Source organism: Talpa occidentalis, unplaced genomic scaffold (assembly GCF_014898055.3).
Source record: "Talpa occidentalis isolate TD23 unplaced genomic scaffold, MPIMG_talOcc4v2.1 talOcc4.10, whole genome shotgun sequence".
NCBI classification, from domain to species: domain Eukaryota; kingdom Metazoa; phylum Chordata; class Mammalia; order Eulipotyphla; family Talpidae; genus Talpa; species Talpa occidentalis.
In genome coordinates, this window is record NW_023600993.1 from 96,252,801 (window position 1) to 96,278,211 (window position 25,411).

Consider the following 25,411-nt stretch of genomic DNA (forward strand, 5'->3'; position numbering starts at 1 on the left):
GGGTAGCTCCCTGGCTGGTGGGGGATTGAATTTGTGCTGCAGTGTCTGCAGACAGCTTCATAGGTTGCGTCTTAACCGCTTGCGCCACCAGGGAGACCCAATTCCTAACCTTTCTGTCTTTATAGATTTGCCTATCCTAATCATTTATTTAATAAAGTCATAGACTATGTGGTCTGTTGTGACTGGCTCCTTTCCCTTAGCAAAATGCTTCCGAGATTCATCCATGCTGTATCATGTATCAGTATTTCATTCTTTTTATGGCTGAATAATATTTTGCTGTATGGATCGACTACACTTTGTTATGTTTATCAGTTGGTGGACACTGGGTTGTTGGGTCCTTCTGCTTCTACTTAGCATTTTTTTCAAAGCACAATAGAGAGTCTGTGAATTCACTCCTTTGTGGGTTTAGCATGGCCCTTCAGTTCACAGGTGCTGCTTATAAAGAAAAATGGGACATTCATGATATAGGAGATCACGATAAAAGAATCGGAGCAAGATGTGGCCATTTTCAAAGCTTGACTTTTCTGCTCTGTCCATTCTCCCTGTCGGTTTCTGGTATTATCATTCAACTGAACGTCTTCATTTCCTGGGACAGAACTGAAAAAAATACCCTCGGTCACATTAGGACAAAAAGTCTCCAGGAGATGAAGCCCTGGGGATAGCATTGCCTTTCATCAGCTTGGAACGAGTCTCTTATGCTTTCGCGCTGACAGGCTGTTGTCCGACACACTTGATCATCTAGCTCAGGAGTGCTGAAAGAAAAGTTCAAAGATCAGGTTACTGGGAAAATTCCTTTTCCCTACTTTCTACCCTCAGTGGCAATTCTGACAGGTCCTCAGAATTTTTACTTTGATTTTAGAGAATTTGCAATATAAGATGCTCATCAGACTTAAAATCTGTTGATCAGGATTCAAATCCTCTCCTTGTTGGGAGCTAGCTATGGGATCTTCCACCTCTGTGGTGGAAATAATAATGCATACCACATCTCAGGAGACATGTGGATTTAGTGATTTAGTCCATTGTCTAGCATTTGGTAGGTGCTGAAGAAGCACAAGTCTTCCCCCTCCACCTCCCTCCTCCGTCATGAAGTTTGGATGTGATGGCACCTAGTACAAAACCTGAAACTTACATGTGCTAGTTGAATTTGAGTCTGAGTTCCCAAAGAATGGAACTCTTCTAGTTACGAGTGGTGTGTGTGAGTGAGACAGAAAGCCAGACACGTTTCTGCATCAGTTTTGTTGTTGTTGTTGTTTTTGTTTTTTAAAGATTTATTTATTTATGCATACAAGTAAACATCTTTGCGTGTATGCACCTTATTGCTGACCCTTAATTGTTGAAGAGTGTTATAACTCAAAAAATATTAGAAGTCTTTAGGTGAGTTGGGGGAGGGCTGTCATCATCAAATATAAGAGAACTCAGATGTGAAGAAAGCAAATGTTCTCATTTTGTCTAAACAGTGATAGAAACTAGACAACTGTTTAACATACCTTTGATTTTTTTTTTTTAATGACTTGGTTTCGAATTAGATCACAGAAATGTTACCCTTAGGGTTTTGCTACTGGTTTGAAGATTTGAAATTTTAAAGTCCACCTGTATTACAACTGAAAAAATTAATGAAGCATCATAAAAGTATATTGTAGCAATTATAGTGTTTTTATTATTGGATATGGTGCTTTAAAAATTATGTCTTCATGGTTTTTGGTAATAGGTCCACAGACCATATTTTGTGTTACCTTTTCTCACTGTCCAGAAGTTGCCATTGTTGTCAATGGACGCAGTCATTTCTGTGTGCAATATAAAGGAGCGCGGATAACAGACTCAGATAACAGACTTGAATAGCAAAGAGGAGAGCTCAGTGCATGACATATGCAGCTGACTGAAATTTAGTGTGCACTTTCTAAAGAGATACTCAGTTTTGTGTAAATTTCCTAAGCAAGGATGTTCTTTGTTACCACAATAGAGTTGCTAAGTGGTATTTTTTTATGGAACAGCCTTTTTCTTCTCTCCCAACATCCTTCACTTTTAGATTATTACTCTTGAGTTCTGGGTTCTTTTTGCTCAGTGTTTGCTTTTCCATGCTCCACGTGTCCGTGGGAGGCTCTCAAAGTGGCTTCTGTAGCCTGCGGATATGTCCCCATCCAATTTTGAGTACTTGGTATTTCTGGCACAGAAAGATGTCCCGGCCCCACTTTGTGCTTTTTCCTGCCCTTGTCTTAGAATCAGCTATTTCTCTTCAGAAGCCTTAGTTCCTTACTAGTGGAGTTTTGGGAAACCAAGATCTGAATGCTTGGTGCTCTCATTGGTAATAAAGTGTTGCTTTAAAGCCTTTTATTGAAAAAAGCCTCAGAATTTAAAAACAAAACAACTGTATTTGTGTTAATACTTCTAGTTCAAATATAGCACAGGATTTTTCTGTAACTTCTATTTCACATTTTAATGTTCAGATATTGCCAATCCCCTTGTAGGGCTTGTACTGTTTTGCCCCTCCACCCCCGACCCAGTGAGGTCTGAGAGGGCCGGAGTACCCTGCAGCCTTGTCAAGCTTTTCGGTTGTTGCCATTCTGCAATGTAAGAAATTGTCATCTCTGTGGAGTTTTAATTCTCTTAATTTTTAGGGACTAATTCCATAGCTTTTTGTGTATACTATCATTTCAAAGTCTTGAACTATTTTTCTACTTTCCCCTCCTCTTTCTCTTGATTGTATGCATTTTTTACATATTAGAAGCTTATCTGTGTAATATATAAGGAACTCTAAACTTTTTTTATATGAAAACTCTAAAAATTTGTGGTATTTGTTGCTGATATTTTTGTTAGTTCATCATTTGTCTTTTTTAAGCAGAACAGACTTCAAGTTTATTTTAATTAAAAAAAATTTTTTATCATATGTCTTTTCACTTGGCTTTTCGTATGTGTGTACTTTCTGTCTGGTTTTTAAAAATTTGTGATGTGATTTTTTAATCTATTCACTTTTTATTGCATCTGGCTTTTTAAAGTCATCGTTAGAAAGTCTCTTTTCCCCCCACACCCAGGTTTTAAATGCATTCACACATGTCTTCTCCTAGTACTTAGGTTTCCATTTTTACAATTAGTGCTCTAATCCACTTGGAGTTTTCCTGGTTTAAGGGGAACGAGGTGTGGATTCAATTTAATCTTTTTCCAAATAACTCTCCAGTTGTTTGAATAGCCATTTGGATTTTTATTGTGTTTCTGGACTTTCTGTTCTGTTCTGCAGGTGTGTCTAGTCGGGATATCTTGTATAAAAGTGCGTTGTGTCCCCGCGGTTAGCACTCAGTAGTGCTGTGCTGTCACAGTCCCGGCTCTAGGGGGCGCTCTCAGCACGCCCCCCGCCTTGGAGGATGCACAGCCTTGCTGCTCACTTGCCCCTGGGCCAGTCTTCTGGTGGTCGGCGGGAAGTGACCCAAAGGACACAGCTCACTGGCTTGTCTGTAAATCCAGAACACCCCCATTTTTATTAGTTTGTGTGTGTGCGTGTGTGTGTGTGCACGTGGTTTCTTCAGAACTGTGTTATGTATTGAACCTTAAATTTAACTTACAAATTAAAATAAGCATGAAAAGCCCTTCATATTGGACTTAGAACAAAGAAAACACACATTCAGCACATAATTGTTGACTGACCTGGCAAACACCGTGATTAATCCCTAATAAGTGAAGTAAGCTATTGGCAGCATCTGGAAATGGGCGAATCTGTGGTTGGCTGCCACTGAACTTGGCAGTGGTGTTGGGAAGATGACAAATGTCTGAGATGCAGTCAGGCAGGTGCTGGCTTTAAACTGGACTAAGCAAGTGTCAAAAGATAAGATTGCACAAAGCAAGGGTGCCTGGAGAGAAGTACTTGCTGTTTTTTATCTTCTAGGCCCCTTCCTGAAGGCTCTGAGCCTTCTGGTCCTTTATTCTGGTTCCTGGGGAAAAAGGGCAATAAAACCTACCCATCTATGGAAAACACTGAAAAAACCTCCTGTCCTTCCAGTATTTGAATATTAATCACAAACACAGGGCCACTTCAGCATGTGGAATAGGCACATTCAGCTAGCTAGGTTTATAAGTCATGCCAGGTAAAATTATTCTTTTTGCCATTATTACTACTTATAACCAGTAACTGCTGCCACCTAACTGCTGGCTCTGCCCTGCTGTGCAATTGCTGATTCTTTTCTTCGGGGTGGTTTCAAGCCTCATCTAAGTTCCCCTCTACAGTCTGCCATGACCACCCCAGCTTGTAAGATCCATCATTTTCTGGGCACATATAACTCTTATAACCAGTTCTGTCTATTTAATACTTCTCCTGTACTTTCTTTTTTAAAATGTTTTAAAAAGGTAAATAAAATCACCTATAATGCTACTATCAGTGACAAATGCTGCTAACATTCTGATCTATTTTTTCCCTGTCTTTATTTTTACTCCTGTGTATATGATTTTTATTTTTTTATTTTTTTTATAATAAATTTTATTTTTATATTCCCCATACAATTGCAGCCCCCCCCATTCTGACCCCAATCCCTCCCCTCCCGCCCCCACCCCCCAAAAAGTTTCTCTGGTTCATAGTTTTTTGCTGATTTTGATTTTCACTTTCTTATAGTTACTCATTTTCCTGGTCCCTTATTTAAGTTTTCTAGATTCCTGCTATGAGTGAGACCATCCGGTATTTTTCTTTTTCTTTTTGGCTTATTTCACTGAGCATGATCCCTTCCAGTGCCATCCATGTTGCTGCAAATTGCATGTGTTTATCTTTTTTGAATGCTGAGTAATATTCCATGGTGTATATGTACCACATCTTCTTGATCCAGTCATCTATTTTTGGGCATTTGGGCTGTTTCCAAAGCTTAGCTATTGTAAACAGTGCTGCTATAAACATAGGGGTGCAGGTGCTCTTTGGAATTGATGTTTCTGTGTCCTTTGGGTAAAGACCTAGGAGTGGAATTGCTGGATCCTATGGAAGTTCTATGTTTAGTAGGTCAAGAAATCTCCACACAGCTCTCCATAGTGGTTGGATCAGTTTGCACTCCCACCAACAGTGCAGGAGAGTTCCTTTTTCTCCACACCCTCGCCAACATTTGTTGTTGCTAGTTTTTTTTAATATGTGCCATTCTCACTGGTGTGAGATGGCATCTCATGGTAGTTTTGATTTGCATTTCCCTGATTACAAGTGATGTTGAACATTTTTTCATATGCCTGTTGGCCATTTGCATTTCCTCTTCAGAGAATGTGTATATGATTTTTAGAGTTGAATTCATTCTCTCTCTCTCTTCATACATTTTTATGTATATATAAATATGAAAAATAATGTATCCTCCCCCCCCCATGCCCCACAGCTGTCACAAACCATTTGTAAATAGTATATGAAAAAGCTACATAGTATTTCATGGAGTGACTGGATTATGATTTACTTACATTTTCTTTTTTGTGCATATTTTTCTCATCCAGTTAGGTTATGAGATTATCAAGGGACGCCATCCTACTGTATCTGTCACCCCCTTCTTCTGTGTCAGTGCCTGCAGAGAATTTTGTATTATATGTAGATGAGTACTGAATATTTTTGCTTGCTTCTCTGTTTTCAGGCTATGATAGGAACTGTTTATAGTTGGACACCCAAAAAGTATAGCTTGCAGATAACTCAGTTTTACATCACTTTCCAATTAGAAAAAGAAGTCCTGGGGAAATCTTTGCATGTATTTTAAGGGAGCCATGAATCCTCTGAAATTTTGTGTAAAGTATTTTGAGTGAGCATTTGTGCATTTCCTGTAATTTCCATCAGATTCTCGAAGGAGTTCATATCTAACAAAAAGAACCATTGATCGGGGCGGGGCCCATCAGGAGATAGCTCTCCTTAGTAAACTTACCTGAAATCTAATATTCTATTTCATCTTTTGTCTTCCTTGGCTTTTAGGAAGGGATGAGACCATGCAGCCTGCAAGACCTTCTTTTCTTGAATACTTTGAACAAAAAGAAAAGGAAAATCAGGTCAACAGTTTTGGCAAGAGTGTATCTGGCCCCTTGAAAAACTCTTCGGATTGGAAAGTACCCCAGGATGGAGACTACGAGTTTGTAAGTAGTGTGGGAAATAAGGGGTTACCTCTGCCGGGGAAGGCATTGAAGTATCATGTCTGGTGCTGTCATTTCTCTTGACAACCCCAGTTTGCCCTTGCACAACCCAAATCTCCTCTGAACGCCCTTGGCAGCAACGCCTAGGGGGGCGGTCCTCATGAGCCTAATGATACTGTGTGGTTGGGGCTTCCAGTCAGTGGAATCTTTTTCATGTTAAAATTCCTTCCTTCATTTGCCAGTTTTCTGTTTGTTGAGTTTGAAATGTTAATAATGGCAAAAAAAAAAAAAAACCCACAAAAAACAACTGGGTCACCAAATAAAGACATGTTGCCTCTAATCATTTATTTGGGGTCACAGTTAAGAATTATACTGGAGGGTGCTCAGTACCTCTTTGGGTGTCCTTGCTGTTTTCCTGACTATTATCCTAATCGTAGGCTCTCTGAGAGGGTTTTTCTGAATTTTGTCAGGGGATGAATATTAAATTGTTCCAAAGTTTCTTAAGAAAAACTGGGTGTGTTTTTCCTTTCTCTGCTGTGGAACATTCTCCTTTAGCCACAGACACTTGTTAATATTCACAGGGATTTAATGAGTAGAAGCAATAAAAAATTGGGGGGAAAGTAAGCTAAGGAATCCTTCATTCTTTTTTAAATATTTTTAGAAGAGACTTTTCCTCTAGGAATTTTTAATTTTTACATTCTTACATTTTACACTTTTAAATTCCATTAAAATTTTGTTTATAGAAGAACCTAGTTTGGGCTATTATATGTGGATTCTGGCTGGAATAGCAAAGATAGAGATCCTGACAGGGCTTTGCATGGTGTGTTTGTCTAGAATAACATCAAGGGGGCATGTAGCAAGAAATGAGATGAGAGATGAAACAGGGAGCCAGATTAATGGAGGACTTTGTGTAATAATTAGGGTGTTAACGTTTACTCAGAGTGAAATGGAAGGCTGTTGGCGAGATGTGATTGGACCCATCCTACTTGTGTTGTGAAAGTGTCCTTGTGGCTGTGTTAACACTCTGTAGGATGACTGGATTTTTGAGTCCAGACCAGTGGTGTTGTCACCTGTACAAAGGAAACCACATCTAGGGCATGTCCACTGCCCATTCCCGCCATCCAGGCCTGGGGCGTTCCTTGTTCCCCTGAGTCAGGATTCAGCTTCAGGATCCTTTTCAGCAGTGTCCAGGCTGCCACTGTTAGTCAGAGATTTGAATAATTACATTTCCAAGTCCATGTTTCCTGTAAAGTTGTCTTCAACATATTTATATGGACTGATTGTCTCAGTTTTGTCTTTAGGCAGAGATGAATTAGCTTCTACAGGTTATCACTGTGATAGAATGCTTAAGAATTCTCAATTCTGTATTCCTTGGTTTTGCTCTTTTTTTTACTGGTATACAAGTTAATAATCTGGAAATACCTGTCACTTTAAGCTAATTTTTTTTTATCACAATTTCCATTATATGAAGAATTCACTTCTTTTTGGCATAGTTTTCTCAAGTTCAGGTCATTGTCAGATAGCCTGTCTCGATGGGTAAGCCACTTGTGCAGGGGGCTTCATTCGGCCCTGAGGATGCTTTTAGTTTGGGAAGTGGATGCCCGCTGGTGACAGTGGGCCCATAGCAGTGTTGGCACGGTGCCCCCCCGACCGTGCAGGAGAAAGCTTGGGATTCCCCTCAACTGGCAGCACACAGCCCACGGACCTTTTTGTGTGTCCAATATGGTGTTTAAATATTTTAAATGAAGAGCTTATGTTTAAAAATTGAGAACTGTTACATGAAATGTTGAATTCTGACCTTATCTCACTTACTTGGAAGGCCTGGCTGGCCACAGCAGACCTGCATTATTGGATGACAGTTGTCTGGAGCTGAGTCTCAGCTGCCTCTATGGGTGTGACCGCTCCAGCTCCCTGTACTCTCTGGCTTACTTCATCCATTTGTTTGACTGTCTAACCTGTCTGGTATTTACAGGCTTTTGATATTGAGATTATAAATCATTCAGATTCATATTTGTCCACATTGTGCCTGAGCCTGACATTTAAAATTTTATCCTGTTTCACCTTCAAATTTTTAGAAGAATTCATTTTTGAATTCTATTTTAACAGAATTTCAAACTAAGTAATGAAAGAAAACTGAGATGTGATACGCATGAACTGCTGACCTAGAAATTTCCAAAGGTCAGATGAAAACTCTTTGATAGTCTTGCTATACAGGTCTTAACCTTAACCTCAAAGCAAGCATTTGAAATAATAGTTGAAAATAGTTCCCAGACCAGTTTCTGGCCCACTCCACACCTGCTGAATCGGGATCTCTGGGGTCAGGGTCCAGTAAGCTGTTGTTCTAATCTACCCCACATGTGGTTCTAACCTGCTAAATTCGGCCCTAAAATAGGTGTTTAGAGTGCAGTGCGTCTCTATAAATAAATTTCTTCTTACTTTCCTACTTGGTCCATAGAAATTCAGGGGTAAAGATATATCACATTTTATTAACATTATGCGATTTTTAAATTTCTTTTTACTCTTCTTTAAGTCTTCTGTACTCTTGTTGGAGGTACCAAAGATGCCACATGTCAAATAAGGGAAATGTACAGTTGTAAGCCAGTCTGTTGTGTGGCGAAAGACTTCTGAGTGTCCTCACTAAGTTTAAATGGGCTGTGTGTCAGGCCAGCTAACTTGTTCCCTCAGCAATCTTAGGGAGACTTTCTGATTTCCTGACAGGCAGTATTTAATTATGAAAAGATACTCTCTTCCTATGAAGGCAGTTGCTATTTTGAAATTAACATTGTCCAAAATAGCAAACAGGAAGTAATTTAATCAGAATGGCAAAATTTAATACTGACAAAAACTTCATATTTTTGCCTGAAATTGACTATTTGTTGCGTTTCTAAAATTGAATTGCCTGTTTGCCAAGTTGAAAAAGCAGCAAATATTTCCTTTAATTTTTAAAGATGTAAGCGATTAAAGTGTAAATAAAAGGTGCTTGAAAATGCAATATTCTCTAAAATTGGTTTTTCATAATCTCTAAACAGATTGCATTTTTGGAATTGGGTATTACTTTTATGAGAATTCAGATCGTCCTATTTTGCCATTTGGAAAGCCAGCAGAAGTTTAAACTTAAATCCAATTTGGCATATGGATCTTCCAAAACACATTTAACATTCAACTTAAGATGGCTGGAGTGCCGGGAGTGGTGATAAGGCCAGCCCTTGCTGGGCTCTCCTGGTGCTGACAGTGTGGTGGGGGAATCCGACATTAAGTCAGCTAGAATGTCAGCGCAGGTAATAATGGGTTTTATTTTTTTCAAGCACCTAAAAAGATAGTGTGAGAGAAGGCCTTGTAGAGACATGGGACATTCGGCTAAGACCCGGTTGAAGAGAAGACACTTGTGGTGGGAAGGTGCACGATAAGTGCAGACAGCCTGAAGCAGTGCGCAGTTGGTGTGTGCGAGGAAGGAGTGACACACAGGGTAGCAGTCCAGCCGCAAACACATCAGCGGTCACACTCCGTGTGGGTACATTGATGTCACCTTTTGCCCAGAGACTCAGTTATATACTATTTATAAGAGATATAACTAAAATTAAATACTGCTGAGAAGTTTAAAAGAGAGGAAAAAGATATATTAGGTAAATTACCACTCAGAGAGTAGGTGAAACAATACTAATATTAGGTAAAATAGAATCCAAGACAAAGAATTATTGCATGGGAAAGAGATGTTTTATACCACTAAAGGGTCTACCTGATCCAGAGACTTAGGCCAAGCACCTGTATAAGCTATAAGACATATGTTTTTCCAAAACTGGTAAAAATATAAGGAGCAACGAGAAAACGACAATCATAGTTAAAGACTTAAATATTCTTTTCTTAAAAATTGGCTTTTCAGTGAAACAAAAACGCAAGACTAACGCTGCTTATATCCCCCTGGTGGTAGTCAAAACAGAGCTGCAGATCTGGGTGAATCACAGCACTTTCCAGTTGTACTAATCTTGCAAGTGTTGTTGATTGTTAGCACTTGTTATCCTTAGGTTTGGGAGTAAGTTCCCATTTATTCAAATAAGGCTGTTTTGAGATTTCTTATGACTGACCCTAAAACTAGAGTTGATAACAGCCAACCCTCACAGGTTAGTTCAATCTGTATTAATTTAAGTCCTTCAGTGTGTACGTAGGAAGACCATAAGACCTTTGATGGCTGAGCTTTATTTTACTCATCTTTATATTCTTACACCTACGGCTGCCTGGCTTAAAGTCAGTGCAGTATTTTTAGTTAAACTCAGACATAGTCTCTGAATGAGTTGAACAAATACAGTCACTACCCTGAGGGGGCTTATCATGTAGCAGTAGAGACAGATAAGCAAATAATTTCTATACATGGTGCTAATAATTTGTTTATTGAGAATTCACTATGTGCCAGGCATTGGTCTAAGTCCTTTATTAGCTCAATTCTCACAACCTTCCACAAGGTAGGTAATGTTACTGTCACCATTTTGTGGATGAGAAAACTGAGGCTTAAAAGGGGCAAGGACTTGACTAAGGTTATACAGGGAGTGTAGCTTATACAGGGAGTGTACCTTATACAGGGAGTATAGCTTATACAAGGAGTATAGCTTATACAGAGGGTATAGCTTATACAGGGAGTATAGCTTATACAGGGAGTATAGCTTATATAGGGAGTATGGCTTATACAGGGAATATAGCTTATACAGAGGGTATAGCTTATACAGAGGGTATAGCTTATACAGGGAATATAGCTTATACAGGGAATATAGCTTATACAGGGAATATAGCTTATACAGAGGGTATAGCTTATACAGGGAGTATGGCTTATACAGAGGGTAAGTGGTGCAGCATGGGTGTCAACCAAAGCAGCGTTGCTTCAGGGACCATCCTACACTATATGACATCTCTAGACAATTCTAGTAAATATTCTGTTTAGAGTACACATAGAAGTACTGTGGGAGCCCAGAAGAGGGCGTCCTAGTCTCAGTGAAAAGCTCAGGGAATGCATCAAGAAGTCTCACGAAGTGCATTTGGGAAGATGATAGGAATCCCCAGCTGAGAAGGAAGGAAAGGTCATTCTAGGCAAAGAGAGGGTGTTGTGTCTGTGGCAGCATCAAGGAGTGTGGGATGGGGGAAGCACTGAGTGATTGAGGAGGTGCAGGGGCGCTGATGTGCCTGGTGTGTGCTTTATATTTTCTGGGAATATTTAATGTTCTTTTGGTTTATGTAGGGTAAATGAAGTTACCAGGCTTTTTTCTCCCTCTCGCCACTAGTGTGTGGATGCCTGGGGCTGAGAGACGTGAGCACGGGGCACGTGCACCTTTGTGGACACCTGGGCCCAGACAGCACAGGGCATGTGCATGTGCCAGTGCTCAACACCTGTGCTGAGAGGCAAGGGCTAAAGGCAGCAGTGGCAGAATGCAGAGGACCGCCTCTGAGGCGAGAACTTGAGAGGACATGAAACTGAGAAGTCTAGGGAGAGGCGAGAGAAGCGCATGGGTTGGCTGGGGGCCTGGGCCTGCCTCCCAGCTCCCCTGTCCTGCCGCCTGGCCCGTGCCTGCCTTCTTGCTTGCCAGCCTCCCCACCTGGTGTGCCTGTGTACCTGGTTCCCTGAGAGGGCATTAAAGGCCTGTGAAATCTAAAGCAGGCTCCAGGGCTCCCTTTTCCTGTGCCTGCTACACAACAGTGTATCAGAAATTAAAAATAGAATGGTTGTGTAGCACAGAGAGCTCTCAGCTAATAGCCCTCCTACCTGTGTGATAATGGGGCCATCGGGATATAAAACCATCCAACTGTTAAATCAAAATTAATTTGAGGGCCTCCTTGGTAGCACAGCGCTGTGAAGCTGTCCACAGCCTTTGTAGCATACGTTTGATTCCCAGCCGGCCAGGGAGATACCCACATGGTGTGGCAGACCTCTCGTTTCGACTGCTGCTCCTCTTAGCAGTGTTTTCAGTCTGTCTGCCTGTTCTGCTCCCCACTCTGTCTCTGGTGAGTCCTCTCACCCTCCCATGCCTCTGGTCTGTACCCCAGTTCTTGTATAAATAAAATAAATCTTTAAAAAAACAAAATTAATTTGATAAGGGCAGCAGAACCTGAGCATGATTGATTGGGTTTCCTCGACAGTGACAGCAATTCTACTGACTTTCTGTGCTAGGAAAGAAGTATCAGCCCTGAGTTTTCCCCAGGAGGGTGACAGTATCCTGTGACTTCATGCAGCTTTATCTTAGCCATCCTTTCCTAGATCAGGGTTCCAGATGTGAGTGTTAAGTAGGGATTTCTTAGGGTTTTGTAAGGAAACTTACAGAATTGTCAGGCCATAGTCGCTCTTTTTTTATTCACATCCTGTTGTGAGGATGTTACAGGTTTATCCAGACAGTCCTCTGTTGATAGGCATTTAATTTGTAGTTGTTTTAAAGGTGGTCACTTTATAAACCTATTCATAAATTGAGACTAAAACTTTTTACATTGCTACCTTTGTTTTACCTTTGTTTTTTTACCTTTGTATTGTAGCCTTGAGAAGCAAGTCATCTATTTTAAGCCTATGAAGCTTTTTTTGTTAAGTTAATGCTGTTTTTTTTTTTTTTAAATGTTATTGTCAACAAGTAGATTTATTCAAAGGCAACACTGCCACAGTCTGGTGCTGTTTGTGTAATCTAACTTGACTCTGATTTAGTCCTAACTCCTGTGTCAGAGTTTGTAGACTTGCGCCAGGTCTCAGAATGTTGCCAGGTTAATGTTAACAAGAGGAGGAATCCTTGGAGGCCTGCGGTTCCTTATTGCTGGACTCAGAACCTGAAATGCCTTCTTTGAATCTCAAGTCAAGCAAGGCCAGATTTGGTTCAGTTGCTTTAATTGTGCTAAATTTGCAATCAGGAAAAAAAAGAAAAACAATTGTTTCTTATTTATTCTTTATCAATCCAAAGTTTCCTGAGGCCGAAAAGTATTTTTAATGTAAATGTGATACTAACCTAGAAAGCAGAATAAAATTTTCAGTTGGGATGGATATAAGTTATTCTTATTTCCGAACCCACAGCCTTGACTTTGGAATGTGTTTTCATCCACCGGGGCATATCTTTTTTCACCTTCTTTGAGCTGTCAGACACACTTTCCCCAGCCTTTCTTCTCGGCTTCACCTCCCATTTTTTCCCACATGGACTCTTGACAGTTCAATAATCTGTATTTCTGGGACGTGAAATGTTGAGAAGACAGGGACATGTCATTTTTCTCACCCCTGACCAAAGAAAGAATCTGTTGGAATTCTGAAAGTAGTAGTTGCTTTGTGGCCCAGGACCTTTGAAAGAGAAAACATGATGTGGAACTTCTCATTGCCTGGGATGTATTTGAATATCATCTCCCTCTCCCAGCCCAGGCACATTTCCTTACAAATCCCCGTGCCCTGCCTCTGAGATGAAATACTGCAGAATCAGGTATCTTTGACAACATACTTAGTTCCAGTACCAGTAATTCTGACTGGAAGGTGTGTCCTTTCTTCATCTCCCTATTGGGGTTTGATGCTGAGATTCCTGAGCTTGTGAGCTGACAGGGTAAGGAAGAAGAGGTACTGAGGAGATGAAGAGAAGGCTGATTGATGGTAGTTGATTGTACTGCTCCTGAGAAAAAGGCACAGCTGGGGTGTTGGTGTTCTCAGTGTTCCTGTTTTTAGATAGCAAAGTGTTCAGTTTTTAGAGAGGAAAGTTTAGAAGGTTTTATAAAGTTGCATTGGGTCTGTCTGTAAGGAAGCCTTTTGGGTCCCGGTGAACCTGAGCCTGATTTACTTTCACGTGTAAGGCTCAGGTGGGGGAGATGACCGCCATTTTGGGTGAGGCAGTGGACTTGGTAATTAAGATCACAACAGCCAGGCAGTAAGGCTTCCAATTCTGACTTCTAAGCATTAGTTTTAGGCCGGTGTCTTTACCTCCTTTTGCCTCAGTTTCTTCATTTGTAAAATGGAGGGAACCACCAGTGTTTATAGGGTAGATTTTGTGTATTTGAGAATTAAGTGTGGTGATGCATGTAACTTGTCTTCGATGTAACAGGTGCTTCAAAAATGTTCATTTCACCCTCTTTCCCTCCACTTTCTCCCTTACTTTCTTGAAACACAGTGCCTGGAATAAATGTCACCGACCCAACCCCTTTCCATAGGATTTGCTGATGACCTTGACTTCCCTTATAAAACCAGCCATACATTCCCAAAGAAAACTTATTCTCAAAGGGCCTGATTTAAAAACTGCTCTAAAAGAAAGGAATTAGAACTATTGTCAGCTGGAAATTAAAAACCCACTGTGGACATGGGTATAATTTTTGGAAATGACCAGTGCCTGGTTTCTTTTCCGTACAAGGTGAACCTTTGATGTTCTGACCGCTTTCAAATCTGGAAGCGCTCAGACAGCTCCCACTGCAGTACACACTTCTTGCCAGTAGATGTCACCCTCTCTCTTCTTGTGTGCACAGTCCCCTGTGTGGCCTGTGGGGTGGCAACGGCTGGTAAAATGAATGATGAAGTCACTTCATCAGCCTAGAAGTTGGGTGTTTGTGGAGTTTCTTTGAAAATAGACTAGCAGTTGGACCTTAAATCATGTCAGAAGAGGGATGAATAGCGCTACCCTTAACCAGGGCCTTAGATGAATGACGCTTGAGTTTCAGGTTTGTGGTCTAGTACAATCAAACAATATCACGTCTGCTTTTTCCCACAGGTGAGACGAAGGATCAAACGATTGGGGTGTAGATTGGGGTTAATTGAATTAAGTTTATTTTTAGAACTGTTGGAGAATTTTTTCAGAGACTTGTTAAGATTGCTCTTGTTTGGGTTCACAAATATTTTTACTTAGTATTTCGCTTTTAATTTTACCCTTGTTAAAAAATTATTACATCTTTGAGCAATAACAAATAATTCAGAGCCAAGAGATGTAAAAGGAGCAGTTAAGTCGATTTCTGGTATGCTGCTGTTAGCTGGTGATGCTACTTTTACCATCACGTTAACTTAATGTAACATCTAGTACAGTGGAAGGTGCGTTCATATGTTGCTCTTCTGTTTGGTGAGACTAATGTGCTCCTGTTAAGGGGCAAGGTAGAGGTTTCGTACCTGTAGGGTAAGGTAAAAAGTATCAGGCTTTTCTGCCCTCCCGCCATTAGGATAGATGACTGAACCCTGCGGTCCGAATGCATGCCTGATGGCGGACACCTGGAATAGGGTGTGGGCATAGGTAGATGGGATTCACCTGGGCTAAGACTGGGCTTTTAAGGGTGGTGTCACGGGGACGCGAGCAGAAGCCAAGAAGCAGAGAAGCAGGAGAGCAGAGAAGCATAGAGAACATGAGAGAAGGCCGGAGAGCCCAGATAGCCCAGATAGAATGAAGACTTGCTGGGGGCTGGAAGGCCTGCCAGCCTCCCAGCCCCCCAGCACCCCTACCTGCCATGTACCTGGTAAATCCCAATAAAAGCCTGAAAAGCCACTGAGGGTTTCAGGACTCCTCCTTTACCTGGTCTGCTGGATCAGAAAACCTGCACTGTGTCCTGTCCTGCCCTACAGTACCCCTTCTATAATTTGAGGATCTGAAGTCCAGAGACTGAGAGGCATTTTTCCTACTTAGTGTCAGAATCAGGTTTAAATCCCTGTCTCTGTTCATTCTTGGGTGTTTTCTCACATGAAAAAATAAAAACAAAAAAACTGAGCTCCAGGCCCAGACCAGGTACTTAAGTAATGTTACAGAGCAGGTTAAAAAATCTTTCAGAGGTACATGATGGGGCTCTTGGGGCCAGGAATAATCATTTCAGTTTCATTCCATCTACTGGGAATTTTGTCTTATCGGAGGAGTGTTTATTATTGACTCAAATGACTTTTCGGGCTTATTCTGAACTTAATGAAGATTGACAAGCTTTGGATTTCATTAATCATTTATGTAAATAACCCCCTCGTTGGAACAATTTAAGTTTACCTTCTTTTGATGTTCTTTATTATTTGCCATCATGGATTTTACAGTAATGATACTGTTCACAAAATGTTATGCTAACTAAAAAGGCATTATTATTTTAAAAGCACTATTGGTTTCAGCCAAATACCACCTCTGTGAAAACGGAAATGTCTGTTGAAGAGGAGTCTTAATGGCTACAGCGAACATTCGATAGACTCCGCAGTGGTGTTTCTGTCACAGTGTGCCGTTCAGCCTCACTTGGGCACTGAGTTCTACATTTTTCGTCTCTTACACCCTGTTATCTATTCAATTTGGGCTTTTTTGTAAATTTACCTCTCTTACCTTTGTGGTAGATAATTGCATATTTTTAGTAATCTTCATAGTGGTTACTCACTGCTCTGTTTTTTCCTCCTGTCCTCTTTATTATTTTTGTGTGATAAGAACACAGCCTAAGACCATGGCAGCGTCTGCGTAGACCTTTCAGGATTGTTAAGTGGAGGCACCATGCTATCCGGTAGAATTGTGGGGCTCCTCAACTGTGCCCTGGAAACTGTATCCTTTGACTGATATCTCCATTTCCCTTTATCTTGTCTTACTGTATTGGCAGGGCCACCTGCCTCTAAGGTTGTAGAATCGAGAAGAAAATGAAGAAGACAGCAGATATTGCATCCTCCCTGTGTCCTAGATTGTATTCCCACTCACTTGACAGAGGTCTCAGACTCTAGGTTCTATGTCCCACTGTGGCACATGAGTGAGGAGTGGTGGAGTTAGGCTTTAAACCCAATGTTGCTGACGTCAAGACCCTTGCTTTTCTCAGAAGCATGCACGTACATGGTGAGGAGTGTTTCCCCCGTGCCCATGGCGAGCATTCATCTAACTCGGGCTCTGTGGATGTTCTTCCTTAGCGCTTGGCAAATAGCCACAGCTCCCAAGGCCCAGGCGATCCTTGATTACGTTATTTGAACCCATTGTGCATTCTTTGCAGACTTTCCAGATATTTTCGTATTTCCCTTTCGTAATATCCGTTCATCGGTGTGTATGGGAACATGTTAATTAGCACTTGAGAAGATGTGAAATTTAAACTTTTCCCTCTTCTTTGGTCAAATGTTAGTAGAAAACATCATTTGGAGCTGCATTCTTGGGAATCCCCTAGATCACAGTGGGATAAAGCAGGTAAAGAATTTAGCAAAGGGCCTGACTTTCCTACTCTTTTGTTGACAGGCAGCTTCCTTTCAGTGACAGCTTAGATCTAGCTAAAGAGAACTGTGGACTGGGAATCAGATCTCAGCTCTTACAGTAGCTGGCTTTGTGTCCTCATCCCGCTACCTAATCTTTCTGGAGCTCTTGTTGCTCCATCTGCAAAATAAAGGTGAGATTAAAAATTCTTCAGGAGCCTTCAGTCTGTTTGCTCATCTTTAAAATGGACATAATACAGATCTGTCTCGGGGTGACTTGAGCTGGAACCAGCATATACAAGATGCTCTGGACTTGTAGGTTTTTCCTGGTCCTTTAAAATGCAGGGAGGTGCTTTGGATGCCCGGGAGACCAACATGAGCACAGGAGACAGTAAAACAGACTGGTCAAGAGCCAAATAGACCTGTGTGCAATCCTGGCTTCAGTTTGTATGAGATTTATCACTCAAGGCAACCCGCTTAATCTAAAAGTACTAATCCTGTTACCTTGGTGCTGTTGAGAAGATTGAATTAGAAAATGCTTTTGAAGTGCTTAGCAGGGCACCTGACACTTAGTAGGCATTCAGCCAATCTTACTTTCCACGTGTAAGGCTCAGGTAGGGGAGATGACCTGCCAGAGGAAGAGCTGAAGGTGCTGGGTGTGTGTGAAGCCCAGGCTTCTCTCCCGCTTGTGTCGGGGGCACTGCTGCGCCGGCCCCCACCTCGAGTTTAACATTGCTTTCAGGTATCTTGCTTGTCCCTCAGATGAGCTTACTTCTGTGGTGACTTCCTTCTAGGTAGGGTTTGCTACCAAACTTCTGATTCAAACAGATCTTCTGTGTTTTCTGATCATATTGCTTCCCACCTGTGCGTGCCTGGGAGCTGTAAGGCCTGGGAGTTCCCACTCTGGTGTTCTCTTTCAGAACAGTTTTAATCTCTATGGTGCAGTTGAGTGCAGCACCTGCAGCTCTTCCTCTGGTAGGTCATGTCCCCCGCCTATGCCTTATACATGGAAATAAGATAGGCTGAATGCCTACCATTCAGTGTGTGTATGTGTGTGTGTGTGTGTGTGTGTGTGTGTTTGACAGACAAATAGAGAAAAACACACAGCACAGAGACAGAGCAAGAAGTTGCCCAGTGTTCCCCTTGTTTGGGGCCACTACTTTGGGCCAGAGGCGGCCAGAGGAAGGGCAGACTCTCTTCCACTTTACACGGTCACCACTCACCCCGTCGGTGCTGTGTTCAGGAAGATCTTATTAAAGACTATTCCAGGATTGTGTAGCCTTCAGGCGTGGATGTGTCTTTTTAAGAGTCTTACTTATATTCTTTTCTTTGGAAGCTAAACTTTTGGAGATAATTGTAGACTCGTGCAGTTGTAAGAAATAATAGAGATCCCGGGTTTTCCCAGTGTTAGCATCTTTGCAAAACTCTAGTACTGCATCATAAGTAGGACACTGACGTGAAAACATGGAGACACGAATACATAAAGAGCAGTTCATCACACAAGTCCCTCCCTTTGGCTTTTATGGGCACACCCTCCCCACCCTCTTCCCTAACTCTTGGCAACTAATTTGTTCATGTCTCTATTTTGGAGTTTAAAACATTGTCAGGGAGTGGTGTAAAGTGAAGTCAAGTCAGCAAATTTGATCCTCTCCCAAGTGCTCTTCCCCCGGCTGTGACAGAATCAAGAGTCCAGTTATTTTCACACATAAAATGTTCCATTCCAGATTTAGGTGGAGGTTTTCCACTTTGGAAGTGCTGCTGACACTGTAATTATAAACTCTAACCTTTCTAGAATTAAACGAGTTCCTGGAATGAATTAAGATCTTGTGATAAAAACTCCCTCTACCATCTGTCACATTATCTGTGGCAACTCTTGCCTTTGCCAGCGTGGCTAATGAGGATAACAGCTGCCCAGAAGTTTATTGCCGAAGGAATGTTAACAGTGGGTACTGTGAAAACAGCGCTTGATGTGAGAACTTTAAAGCCGGCGCTTGAGTTGCTGATATTTGATCAATATGTGCAGTTTTATGTGTGGTTATATAAAAGGTACATGGTGCACAGGATTTTGCCTTTTGTCATTGCACCACCTCTCCTCTCACCCCAGTTTTGTTCTTCTGAATGATGAAAATCCACCGGGAGTGGCTCATCCTTATTCCCTGACTGCTGGCCCTCTGCCCCTCACTCTGCCCCCTCCCCCTGCCCGCCGCTCTGTACCTGGGCCCAATGAACAGACAAAGAACAGGCGAAGGACAGTAGCTTCAAGGAAAACTCAGTCTTAGACTGGATGGCCTTTGAGGTTTTGCCCTGCCCTGAGAGCCAGTGTTGCTGCATCAGCAAACGCTTCTGTAGCTGCTCAGGAGGGCCAGTGAGCCTCAGCAGCGAGGGTTCCCCCTGGGGGGGGTGGCAGAGAGATCAGAATGTGGGGCTTCACCCCAGGACATTGGGGCTCCCATCTAACCCCAGGGAGGGAGGGGCTGGGAAAGAAGAGCCCATTTGGCCTTGGCGGGGATGGTTTTTACAATTTGTGAACTACTGAAATGGGGATGAACTCTCGTTCACAGATCTCACCACTTCCTGTCCATTGTTTTACAGCTGGCTCCATGAGCTTACTTTTGTTGCCTGTGCTAGCCCCCTGAGAGCATTTGCCCTTGTGACCTTGATTCAAATAACCCGCAAATTGTGGACATTTAGGTGGTTTCTGCCTTATTAACATCGACACTGTTTTAATGACCATCTTTGTGTGAGATGTATATGCATTGAAATGTCTTGGTCACACTTTGTAAATTTAAAATTGTGATAGGTATTGTCATATTTTCCTATTATCTTTGGTGTCTGAATGTTCAGTTTGTCTTATTTGCCTAATTATTAATGGAGTTATTTTTCTTATTGATTTCAAAGAGCTCTTTATGTATCAAATTAAGTTTTCCCAGTTTTTATGATGTCTATTCAGATAGCTTTAATTTTTATGTATTTTGATTTTGAGGTTTTCTGTAATTTTATACTTGTTGAGACGTTTTTCTCATCCCAAGACTATAAAAATGTTAACCCTTACTTTGTTTTAGAATGTTTATTTCCTTTTCAGTATTCATTCTGTCTGGAATTTATTTTGGCAATGGCCCGGCTTCATATTTTTAGAAACAGCCAATTTTCTTGGCAATCAATGATTTTACTATACATGGTGAATCTGGAATTATCAAATCTTCAGTGGCTTCTGATATATACAATGGCTTGTTTTTTTACAGATAGAAAGTTTCCATTTCAAGTTTCAATATTTTTCTGCTTTTAAAACCTCTAGAAAAGAGCCATGAACAGAGCACCATATTGGTTTTGGCATTCACTTTAATGCAGCTCAAATAGGCTGATTCTACAGAATTTGATCCAAGTACTTCTGTGTCTTGATGTCTTTTTGCCAAGCAAAATTGATTATTTCTAACCCAAAGGCCTTCAGTGCTAACTGAAAAAAAGAGTCAGGGGTCATTCTAGGCTGGGTGAAGCTTATATAATTTGGCATCAGGGACACTGTTTTTATTATTTCTCCCAAGTTTCTATCCTCCAGCCTCCAGTGGTCAGTCTCTCTTGTTTGTTGGCCGAGAACTTTTGGGGTGAGGGCAAATTCAGATCCTCCTTCTCCACATTCTAGTAACTGTATCTTTAAAATGCTTTTATTTTTTTCTTGACTTTTTGAAGAATAGATAGCAGAGGTCTTTCTCTGATAGCTGTTCCGAGCTCTCTCTTGCATTGTGGGATTAGCTGTGGGTTGAATTTTCTATACTGTTGTATTTCACCTACAGTGATAATAGATGGATTCTCTTTGTCATTTTAGTTAGAGGTGCCTCTAATTCTTCTGGTTTGAAGATTTACCAAGTATTTTAGTATTGTGGTAGATCCCTCTCTTGTAGTCATTATCACGGTGTCTTCTCTGGTGGAATTTATCATGGAGGTTTGTTCTTGGGTCAAGCCTGCTGGCAGGGAGGTCATTTCTGCCACTTGTGGGTGAGAAGCAGTTTGTGTTGTGGTCAAACCACCAAGTCACTCTGTTGGGCTTCATGCCCTATATTCTGTACCTATTGTGTACCCTAATTTCCTCACCTATCCAATAACCCTCATTTCCTCACCTATCCAGTATGGATCAGAGTCACACCTATCACATAGGACTATGTAAATATCAAGTGAGATAAGATAATGAGGTAAAGCACTTCGATGGCACCTGGTCTGCAGGGCAGTGTTAGCTTGCTCTTCTATGTCATAGTGCTATTTCAACCCCCTCTAAAAAGAATATTCTAAAAAGAGTACATGACCATTATAGGAAGCTTTAGACATAGAGGAAAACCTTTGAGAAAAAGGTTTTTCCTGTAGGTCGCTTTCTCCACCCCCAATGATCAGTTTATATTTTAATGTATTTGTATTTTTTCATCCTTTTGTATTGTTGGACATAGCTGAGCTCATTCTGTATGTCATAATATGGCATCTTGATTTTTTTTTTCCGCCTAATATCTTAAACATTTTCTCATATCACTGAGAACATTTATAAAATCATTTTGATGGTTATTTAATAGTCTACCACACTGTATGATTTTCATTGACTTAGTCATTCCCCTTTTATTTTGTGTTTAATATTTGGAAGTGTTTTGATTGGAGTTAGGTTGCTTCTAGCTCATTTTAACTTACTAGGCCAGACTTTCTGCTTGTCAACGAGAGGTTTAGGAGTTGAGGCTTTGTGTTTGCTTTTATTGTTGTTTTGTCTCTTAAGAAAGTGTATGGAGTAAGCCAGGATTTGAAACATTTCGGCCTCTTGCCATTCTGGATTATCTCCATGCCTGTTTTGCTTTATAAGTTTTTTTTTTAATTTTTATTTTCATATTCCTCTGCTGGAAGATGAATAGAGAACACGATTAGTATTTTGGTCTCAGACCCTGCAGGCCCATGTGGATGCGCCAGGAGCGAGCCAGGATAAACCCCAGTTGCATGTTAATGGATCTTTCCTGGGGTAATCATGCCTAGCAGTTTCTGGTGAGACTACCCTAAATTGTGCTTGACAAGGCTTACTATTTTTGTTTCAGATTTCTTATTTTTCTTGTAAAGCTGGGTTTAAAAGTATGTTAAGGCTGAATTCATTTGTACTTGGGAATATAATGAGATCCTGTACTTTATACTTGTAGAAAACCAGCCAAGAACAGCAGTCTGAAAAAGAAATATGTGTCCGAAATTGCCAGAGAGACCTGCTGTTTAGCTCTGCTTTCTGAGAAGCCACATGGCACATGAATGTCCCCTTTGTCTGGAGTCACAGCAGCCTGGTTCTGCCGGTGAATCGCACTAGTTGATTTGAGCTTGGTATTTACTCAGTTCTTGAAATGGCACTGGGAGCAAGGCTTAAAATGTTGGTGGTTTGTGACCCCAGGAGGTTGCTTAAAACAGTCTCAGCCTCAAGTGAGCTGGAAACTGTTTTTCATTTCCTTTGTTTGGTTGTGAGACTGCTGATCTGTGGCTGCTTGGCAGCCTCCTTTAGAGTTCATTCTTTATGGCCAATTATTCTTTGCTGTTAAAATACTGGCTGATTTTTATTTCAACCACATGGTAAATCAAAGAGCTGAGTCCAGGGTATGGGTTTTGTGAATTTTTGGTAGACAGTATGAATAGTGATGAGAAATAATTGAAATTTCGGTGGCTTAGACTAGAAGATCAGAAGTGGATTCTAAGAACTGCAGAAGGTAGATTGTCACCTAAGGTCCTAACGAGGGCAGTCCTGAGGTCACTTCCATGTGGTTTCACTGGAAATTGAGGTGCCAGATGGCTTGGTCTTGAATTCCTAGAAGCCATTGTCTCTCTCAGTAAACTTCCGACACCGTATCATTCAGGGAATGATCGGAAAGGTCCTCGAAGGGCGTGCATGTTTCCTGGCTTCTGCTACCTTTCCACAGGCTTTTTCTTCACTCCTTCTGGACATTTCTGAGAAGTAGTCTGTGCCATTGCTTAAAAGTTCTGCCTATAGATGCTGTGTCTTATGATTTCACCCAAAATTCATTCCCAGGGAACTTTTACCCATGTGATTATTTTATCTCTCACAGAAACTTTATAGAAGGTTGGTTGGAATTTTCAGTGTTTTCCATTTTGCAGATGCAGAGAGCCAGTCTCTTGCCTTTAACCACTTAGTGTTAATGGTAACTTGACTTGAGCAAGCCTTGCTGGCCTTGTTGTTAACCAGACAAGCAACTGAATCTTGGGTACTCTGTATCCGAGTTGCTTGGTGATGTTTTTGGGCTCATTCGCTCTGCAGTTGAGAGGGTGAGTGTCAAGGCCCTGACCAATAGACAGTGAGTGATATTTTATTAAAAGTTCAGGCTAGAACCAGCCAGAACCAGATGTATCTTAGGTCTCTGCCGCCTGCTGTCCATGTAACCTCAGATCTTCCATCTGTGTAGCCGGGTTAATGGCTGTAGCTTTAAGGGTTAGTGAAGGAAGTGCTGAATGTAGTAACTGCCTCGTAAGAAATGTTTTTAGTTTCTCAGCTCACTATTCATACCCTTCTCAGTGGGAGCAAATGAGAGTGTTTGAATGCTACACTTGAGCTGTAAATAGACATCAAAGCCAGATTATTCTGGGTTTAAAATTATCTGGGCATTTTTCATATTTAAATTTGTATGCGGGGTCTGGCATTTTGGAAACCCTTCCCTTCCCTTCGCTGGAAGCATGTTCTCAGGTGGGCTTATGTGCTCCCTTCCTCTCTAGAGTCGTCTGGACCCACTCAGGTGATAGAAACCACATGTGAGGTTAAATGGGGAACATTTAACACAAGAAATTATTTATTGCCTTTGATAAAAGGGAAACTATAAGATAGAGGGAAACTGTATGGGTCCCAAGGCCGAGCGCTTGTACCCAGTGAAGACAAACCACCAGGCTTCTGGCCTCAGCGGGGAAGGTAGGATTCAGCCCAAGGCACAGCAGAGGAGTTTGCTGGTTTGGCTAGCCCGGAGGTCTGGGTGTGCAGGCTCCCCTCTGGGGTGCAGACAAGAAGTTGGTGATCAGCAACCAGTCACATAGGTGGGCCGTGGGGTAGGAGACCTTCTGGGCCTATGAACCACATGGGGCTCTGGTGTCCATGTTGTCAGGGCTGTGAAAGGTTATGGCCATGTTCTGGGGCTGGGCTGTGACTGAGCCATATTCTTGTCCTCACTGCAGGCCCCCTGCCGGCCCCTCCGGAGATCCTCCGCCCTCATTGTCCCTCCATCCTCTGCTGAGAAAGGTTAACAGCAGGGAAGAAGAAGCACTTGAAGGGGTTTCATTGTTTATCACAGAGCCCATATAGAATGGTGCCTTCAGAGCTGAGAGGCAATTAGTTGGTGACCTATATCCTCTCCCTGTTCCTTTCAGAAGAAATACTGCCGAGTCAAAAGCAGTAATAACACTGTGCTTGCCTTATTAATCAGACACTTCATGAGGGGACAGCATTTACAAAGAATATGTTTGTAGACATATAAAGATCATGTTAATCATGGCATACACCTTCCTGTGGTTTATTACCATTCATGGTCTTTGCACTCTTCTCCTTTCACTGCTCCCTCTCCCTCCCATTACAGACTCCCCCTTGTATTCAGGCCCCACATTGGAGCTCCTTATAGTAAACATTTAGGGTGCAGTTTTTTTTTTTTAAATGATTTATTTATTTTTGCATACAAGAGCCAGGGCACAGGTCAGAGGTGGGGGGGTGCGGTGTGGGTGAGAGGATTCACCAGAGACAGAGCAGGGAACAGAACAGGCAGATTGTCCGAAGTACACTGCTGAGGGGAGCGGGTGAGTCAGGAGAGGTCTGCTGTGTCATGTGGGTTGCTCCCTGGCCAGCCAGGGGATCGAACTCGTGCTGCAGGGGCTACAGACAGCTTGGTAGGTTGTGTCTTAATCCCTTGCGCCACCAGGGAGGCCCTAGGATGCAGATTTTAAAGGAACAATGTCATACCAAAGACAGTTGTTTTTATTTCTGAGCTTAGATGAGCTTACTGCTCGGAGTGTAGTGCACCAAGAAACTGGGACACATGGTTGAAGAATTTTTTGTGGTTTGTGGTTTTATGCACATTTGAAAAATATTACCATGGCTTAAATTGAGGCATATTGGAATAGCCATACTAATTAAACACTTGTTGAAACCACATTTGCATAGCCATACTAATTAAACACTTGTTGAAAAGAATAAAGACTGTCCCAGAGTATCTAGGACATATACATATTAATGCTCTTACAGAATGAGGAAAAAAGAGCATCTTTTGTAGACTATCTTAA

At 41.6% G+C, this 25,411-nt stretch overlaps 1 protein-coding gene across 2 annotated transcripts in view; it reads left to right on the forward strand.

Annotated features, from left to right (window-relative positions):
• Positions 1 to 25,411, forward strand: part of STK4 (serine/threonine kinase 4) — an 85,707-nt gene that overhangs the window by 44,465 nt on the left and 15,831 nt on the right. For both annotated transcript variants that reach the window (XR_008552777.1, XM_037499338.2), the window contains exon 10: positions 5,903 to 6,060. Coding sequence is in view for 1 of the 2 variants with exons in the window: in XM_037499338.2 (XP_037355235.1) it covers positions 5,903 to 6,060 (158 nt within the window). In the remaining variant the exon portion in view is untranslated. The remainder of the gene's footprint in view (positions 1 to 5,902; positions 6,061 to 25,411) is intronic.